Consider the following 6,000-nt stretch of genomic DNA (forward strand, 5'->3'; position numbering starts at 1 on the left):
TTCACTAATAACTTTCTACACCAATGATCCTCAATGCTTATCATTAGCTGTGTCCACTATCCACAATGACTCCACCTCACCATCGAAAACCTCGGCTGGCTCGACGCCACGACCAGCCTAACAACTAGCTGCATGATCCCACCGTGTCAGAATATAAACCAGATGTCAATCTCCTAATCCCGCACTTCCTCATCTTATCAATATCCCAACCCACCATGAGTATTGTAATCGCGGTCGCATTTGCCTGCCTTGCCCTCCTATCCCTCTACCTCTTTGTCTATCAACAATCCCCCTCCCTCTCCCTTCCCCCTGGACCCAAGGGCAAGCCTGTCGTCGGGAATCTATCCGACCTGCCACCTCCGGATACCCCAGAATGGCAACACTGGATGAAACACAAAGAGCGTTACGGTAACCACCTCCCCGTCACAGCCACCTCCACCACCATCATCAAGCCCTAACCAACCCCCAACAGGTCCAATAACCTCCGTGACCATTCTCGGCCAACCCATCATCATCCTTCACGATGCGCACATAACCACTGAACTTCTCGAAAAACACTCCCTCAAATACTCTTCCCGACCAAGATCAGTCTTCCTCGGTGAAATGTAAGCCCCAACCCCCCCGCCCCCAAGCTACCCTTCCATACCCTAACAACCCCTAACATAAAATGAACAGGATAGGATGGAACGACACCCTCGCCATGCAACCCTACAATACACGCTTCCGCTTATACCGTAAAGCCCTGCACCAGATCCTAGGAACCAAGACCCTAGTATCGAAGTTCAATTCACTACAGGAACTCGAAGCGAGACGGCTGTTACGTCGTATGTTGGATGATCCGGGGGAGTGGGTGCAGCATTTGAAGACGTATATCCCCAATTTCCTTTTCTTTCACGTTAACATCAAAAAGGGACTACTGAATAATGTGTGTGTAGGGAAGCTGGCGCCATCATCCTCAAAATCGCGTACGGGTACGACATCAACCCGCACGGGAGGGACCATTTAGTCGATTTGGCGGACGACTCAATGGAGACATTCTCAGCAGTGCTGAGTCAGACGTGGATGGTGGATTTGGTTCCTGGTTGTATGTAGTATCCCCCATATTCCCCTGTTGGTGATACTAACAAAGATGGACAGTGAAATACCTCCCCTCCTGGCTCCCCTTCTCTTTCCATAAAAAGGCCCAGTCCTGGCAGACCCAGCTCCTCACCACCATCGAGACGCCGTACCGGATGGTACGGGAGCAGATGGAATCCGGAATAGCGCCTCCATCTTACTTGCGCAACCTCCTGGATACTAAGAAGGAAAAGTCCCTCTCAGCGGAGGAAAAATTCACAGCCAAGTGGACAGCGGGGTCACTGTACTTAGCTGGGGCTGATACAGTAAGATCCCTTATCCCATCCGAATCCCATCTTTATCCCCTAGGTAACTAAATAGGGTATAGACAGTATCAACCCTCACCACCTTCATCCTCAGCATGGCCCTAAACCCCCACATACAAACCAAAGCGCAAGCTGAACTCGACACCGTCCTAGGCCCTTACACCCTCCCTAAACTCTCCGACAGAGAGAAACTACCCTACATCAACGCCATCGTGAAAGAATCCCTTCGTTGGTATCCGGTTGCTCCGATGGGATTACCGCATCTGTGTGTGGAGGGGGATGTGTATAATGGGTATTCCATCCCCAAAGGGGCGGTGGTAATGGGGAATATATGGTACATCCCTTCTTCTTCTTCTTCCTTTCCTTTCTTATTGTTTTAGTGTAATCTGGATATTAACTGGTGCTGTGAAGGGCCATAACCCACGATCCAAACATCTACCCCCATCCCGAGAAATTCGATCCGGAGAGGTTCCTAGGTGAGAACCCCCAGCCTGATCCGTCAGGATGGGTGTTTGGGTTCGGGAGGAGAGTGTGTCCCGGACGGGTGTTGGCGGATGCGAGTGTTTTTGTGTCGGTTGGGATGGTATTAAGTGCTTTGAGGATTTCGCTGGAGGGTGAGGGGGGAGAGGTGAGGTTTACGCCTGGGGTGGTCAGTCATCCTGTTCTGGATGGGGTGAGGGTGCAAGCGAGGAGTCAGAGGCATGAGGGGGTTATTAGGGAGGTTTAGTTTTCGTGCATAGTATATCTTTTGGTGGTTATGATATTATTATTTGTTCGTATCATGGTCTATAGTTGATACCAATCGAAAGGAAAGTCTCAGCTGTACTAAAACTATACCATAAATCAATTAGTACTATAAGATGGTAATGCGGGGAAAGAATGAGAATGGTATGGGTGTGGAGAATGGGGATCAAAGCAAACCACCCGGATTGGTGCCAAGTATTCAGACTAGCGAGTCAGTTACACAGTGTTATAAACATTCCACTAGTAGGTTATCTGATCATACCCAAAATAAACCTGAGTTAACAAACTAAATCTATCGCAGAGATTTACCTAACCTCATAACAAAAACCACAAATATGTCCCATTACAGTATGTCCAGTCATCAGTATCATAAAGATCATCAAACATCCCAAAATAGCAGCTACTACGCAGTAGCAGCAACATCCGTCTCATTTGATCCAGCCACAACATACATCTTCTCCGTCTTCAACCGATCCAGCGCGCTCTGCGGCAGGTTCAGCGTATCCGAGACGATCTGCTTCGGCGTGGAGCCGATCCACTGGCCCAATGAGATGTCTGCATGTTCCATCAGTACTGACATTCTCAATTCTTCACGATGGAGGGAAAGGGTATGATGACTTACCGCTGAATTGATCCGTCTGCAACACCTCCAAGAACACCAGATCCTCATCTCCCGTGTTCTCAATATAATGGCTGTTGCTCTGCGGGAAGTATCCTACATCACCCGGGCGGTAATCGAACGTCGTGGCGGTGCTGGGCGCCGTGAACAGGGTCGCGCGTGCCTTGCCACTGATGAAGAACGTCCATTCGTCGCTGCTCGGGTGCCAGTGGATTTCGCGCATGCCACCTGGGTGCACTGTCACCAGCGCGGCGGCCGTGTTGGTGGAGATGGGGAAGGTGAGGGAGTCGACGATCTTGACAGATCCGCCTTGCACTTCGTGCGCGGGCTGCTCGGAGAAGTGGTACGAGTAGCTTTGAGACTTGGGCAAGACGCCTGCAGAGCCAGTTACATTTTGCTCCTCGATATTCTGCGGTGCCGGAGTGCCGGGGAAGATATAAAGTTCATCTTCGGGAATGTCGTCAAAAGCGGCAACGGGGAGGTCGAAATTTTTGGCGAGGACCTCGCGCTATAGTATTGTTAAGTCAAGCTCATACATAAATTTGGGTAAATCAAGTGAGGGGTACCGGTTGATGGGCAAACACTTCAGTGGCGAGGAAAGTATTATCCTCAGAGAAGGAACCGTCATCGAAGATGAGGAGAAACTCGACGCCCGAGTCTAGGGCTTGGATGGAATGCGGAACACCGCTGTAAGGAGTGAGTCAACCGACCATCCCCATCAATGCACCCCCATGAAAGGGGACAATGATTTGGAATTGGGGCGATAAACTTACGGAGGGAAGAACCAGACATCACCAGCGCTCACGTCATCGACGAAAGTTTGTCCGTTCTCGTTGACGGCCTGAATGATAAGAATTAGCTTTGGCAAACAAACTGGTTTGTCACGATCCTCTCTCTGCATACCTCGATCCGACACGATCCGTTCAACACCAACGACCATTCCGATGCCACATGCCAATGCAGCTCCCGATAAGCACCTGCTTCTAGGCGCATATCCACTCCAGCCATCTCGGTCGCGCCCGGCATCACCACCTCGTTCTCTTGCCGAGCCCATCCAGACTCATTCAGTCCCAGTCTTCACTCCAATTAGTATAGAGCACAACATGCATTGCAGCAAGGGCAGGTCGGCTTACCGATTATGGCTTAGTCCTATCCCCCATTGTTAGCCATTGTTCTTGTCTCATTAAAGTTTTTCTACCGAAAAAGCAAATAAAGGGGCTAAACGATAAAAAGCAAAGAAAAAAAAGGCAAGACAGATAAACTCACCCATAGGCCATTGGGCATTGATCGTCTGGCCATTGTCCGTACCCGGAGGAGCCAGCTTATCGCTATTGATCCGATCGTAGTAGTCGTTGCCTATTTGTCCGGTGAGATGAGATCATTTGCAGATCAACCAAACGCCTGGTCTGGTTCCATGGATCGACACTACATACGAGGGCCAGGGTCAGTTCCTCCCGTGCTTCCGCGGACCGGTTGCGGGTTCTCGACATCTTCAAAGTCCAGGTACACGCCGAGGTCAGCGGTATCTGTCTGTCCTGGCACAGGCACATAGGGAATATCATCGGTGGACTGGTCCGTCACGGTGTTGGAGGCCGAGTAACCCAGCAAGTTCTCGGAGCCTCGTAGGGGAGGGTTCGACTTCGTCCCTGTAGGAGCGCCATGAACAGCTACCGTGATGATGGATGTGATGACCCAAGGTAGAGAAGAGTAAAGAGTAGATGGCTTCATAATGAAATAAACTCAAAATGAATAGGAAGGAGTCTTTGTTATATGATGATTGCGGCTTCGTTTTGTCTTGCTTGTTGGCTGAATTGCTTTCTTTGGAAGGTATCCTTGCTTGATGAATTGAAGTCTGATTGTGAAACAAGAATCCGGCTCCGTACCTGGTCTTTATAACTTTTTTGGTCTCGGCCAACAGACCCAAAGAGGCCACGGGCTACACGGCCGGCCACGGAAGCGGGCTTTTCGCCCTGATCGATCGATGCCCATCCGCGCGCAGACAGACGGACAGCAGACATCAGACAGCAGTCAAAGCAAGCAAGCAAGCACGCCGAGGGAACCAGCCCACGCTCCACTCCGCGGATTGTGGATAGTCAGATGTAGTGTTTTGTCCACGCCCCCTCACGCATAGCCGAGCCATGACGGCAAGCTTTAGCTTTTTCCCCTCATGCACCGAGCGGATCTGGATAAAGTCAATCCAGTATCAGGCTCACTGGAATTGGAGAAGACGAGTCAGCAAAGAGAAATGGGGCTGCTACGCGGGTCATGAGGATAGCCCCATAGGGTTGGTGAGAAGCCAAAGGAGAAGCCAGCTGGCACGCACCGCCCAAAAAGGTGGCACGGGAAACGGCGATTGCATGCGGGGCTGGGTTGATTGGAACAGCGCAAAAAAAGCAATCGAAGAAGAAGAGCGAAGGCAGCAGCAAGCTGGACGAGGGTATATCCGGTGATGGTGGTGGTGCAGTTGTTCGTTTCTGTCCAATATTGATGAACGGACCGGACGGGCTGGAAATGAAGGCCAGGCTAGCGTTGAAAGTGGCTCCACGGTAGGGGAAGGTACCTTGCTAGGGATGGGACATTCGATGGGGGTTTGGTCTGTGGTTGGCTGCCTTTTTGCATCTTGCAGTTGCAGATTTCTGCGAGTGCTGAGTTTTGTTTTGTTTTTGTTTTGTGTTTTATTTTGGTTTCTTTTTTCTTAAATCCCCGGGTAGATATTGACTTTGGTGACAGCAGTCAACTGCGAAGATGTGGGTATACGGTTCTTTTTTTAATCATGATGGATAGGCAGAACCGATACTCGGGTCTCGTATGGAGGAAGATTCCATAGAATCAAAGTTTTTTTGCTTGATCGCTTAGTTCACCGACGCACAGCCTTAATGAAGATGATGCTGGGAATGGATGGCAGTGGCGGTGCCCCGCGTGCGGAGAATTTCTTGGTCCAATGCTTGATTGTCAAAGTGCATCCGTGCTGCATGGAAGGACACGTCGATGGCGTCTGGGATTCCTTGTTTTGGGTGAGCGGCCTGCACCATCTTGGTTGATTTGATTTTGGGCTATGCTGGGATTTCCGATTGCTGGGATTTTTCCATCTTAGGGTGTGGTGGTGGGTGTTTTTTTGCTTGGGGACCCCCGGATCGTCATCCTCAATCATTTAATCAATTAATTAATCTCAGGTCTAGTTTCAATTCATATATTTCCCTCATATGTGCCCCGCACTAAACAAGTCAGTTGCTGCAAGAATTCCAGGGGGGGGGG

At 50.2% G+C, this 6,000-nt stretch overlaps 2 protein-coding genes across 2 annotated transcripts; one reads left to right on the forward strand and one right to left on the reverse strand.

The window, feature by feature from the left end:
* Positions 1-201: 201 nt before the first annotated feature.
* BO88DRAFT_467344 (cytochrome P450) lies at positions 202-2,109 on the forward strand (the record flags this gene model as incomplete). Its single annotated transcript, XM_025711517.1, has 7 exons — positions 202-408; positions 473-605; positions 676-867; positions 936-1,084; positions 1,138-1,382; positions 1,445-1,647; positions 1,794-2,109. The coding sequence occupies exons 1-7, from the start codon at positions 216-218 to the stop codon at positions 2,107-2,109; spliced, it is 1,431 nt and encodes a 476-aa protein (XP_025560796.1). The 5' UTR covers positions 202-215.
* Positions 2,110-2,422: 313 nt separating this feature from the next.
* On the reverse strand, positions 2,423-4,585 carry BO88DRAFT_369814 (putative oxalate decarboxylase). Its single transcript, XM_025704156.1, has 8 exons — positions 4,179-4,585; positions 4,012-4,101; positions 3,879-3,894; positions 3,649-3,820; positions 3,519-3,586; positions 3,312-3,432; positions 2,749-3,253; positions 2,423-2,681 (listed from the first exon to the last, which is right to left on the reverse strand). The coding sequence occupies exons 1-8, from the start codon at positions 4,471-4,473 to the stop codon at positions 2,530-2,532; spliced, it is 1,419 nt and encodes a 472-aa protein (XP_025560797.1). The 5' UTR covers positions 4,474-4,585; the 3' UTR covers positions 2,423-2,529.
* Between the last annotated feature and the right edge of the window lie 1,415 nt (positions 4,586-6,000).

This window comes from Aspergillus vadensis, assembly GCF_003184925.1.
Source record: "Aspergillus vadensis CBS 113365 unplaced genomic scaffold BO88scaffold_19, whole genome shotgun sequence".
NCBI lineage: Eukaryota > Fungi > Ascomycota > Eurotiomycetes > Eurotiales > Aspergillaceae > Aspergillus > Aspergillus vadensis.

Coding starts and splice junctions, on each gene's coding strand:
- BO88DRAFT_369814 (XM_025704156.1), bottom strand. CDS start 4,473: ATGAAGCCATCTACTCTTTACTCTTCTCTACCTTGGGTCATCACATCC. Junction 4,102..4,178: donor AGGAACTGACCCTGGCCCTC/GTATGTAGTGTC, acceptor CCGGACAAATAG/GCAACGACTACTACGATCGG. Junction 3,587..3,648: donor ACGGATCGTGTCGGATCGAG/GTATGCAGAGAG, acceptor CTTATCATTCAG/GCCGTCAACGAGAACGGACA.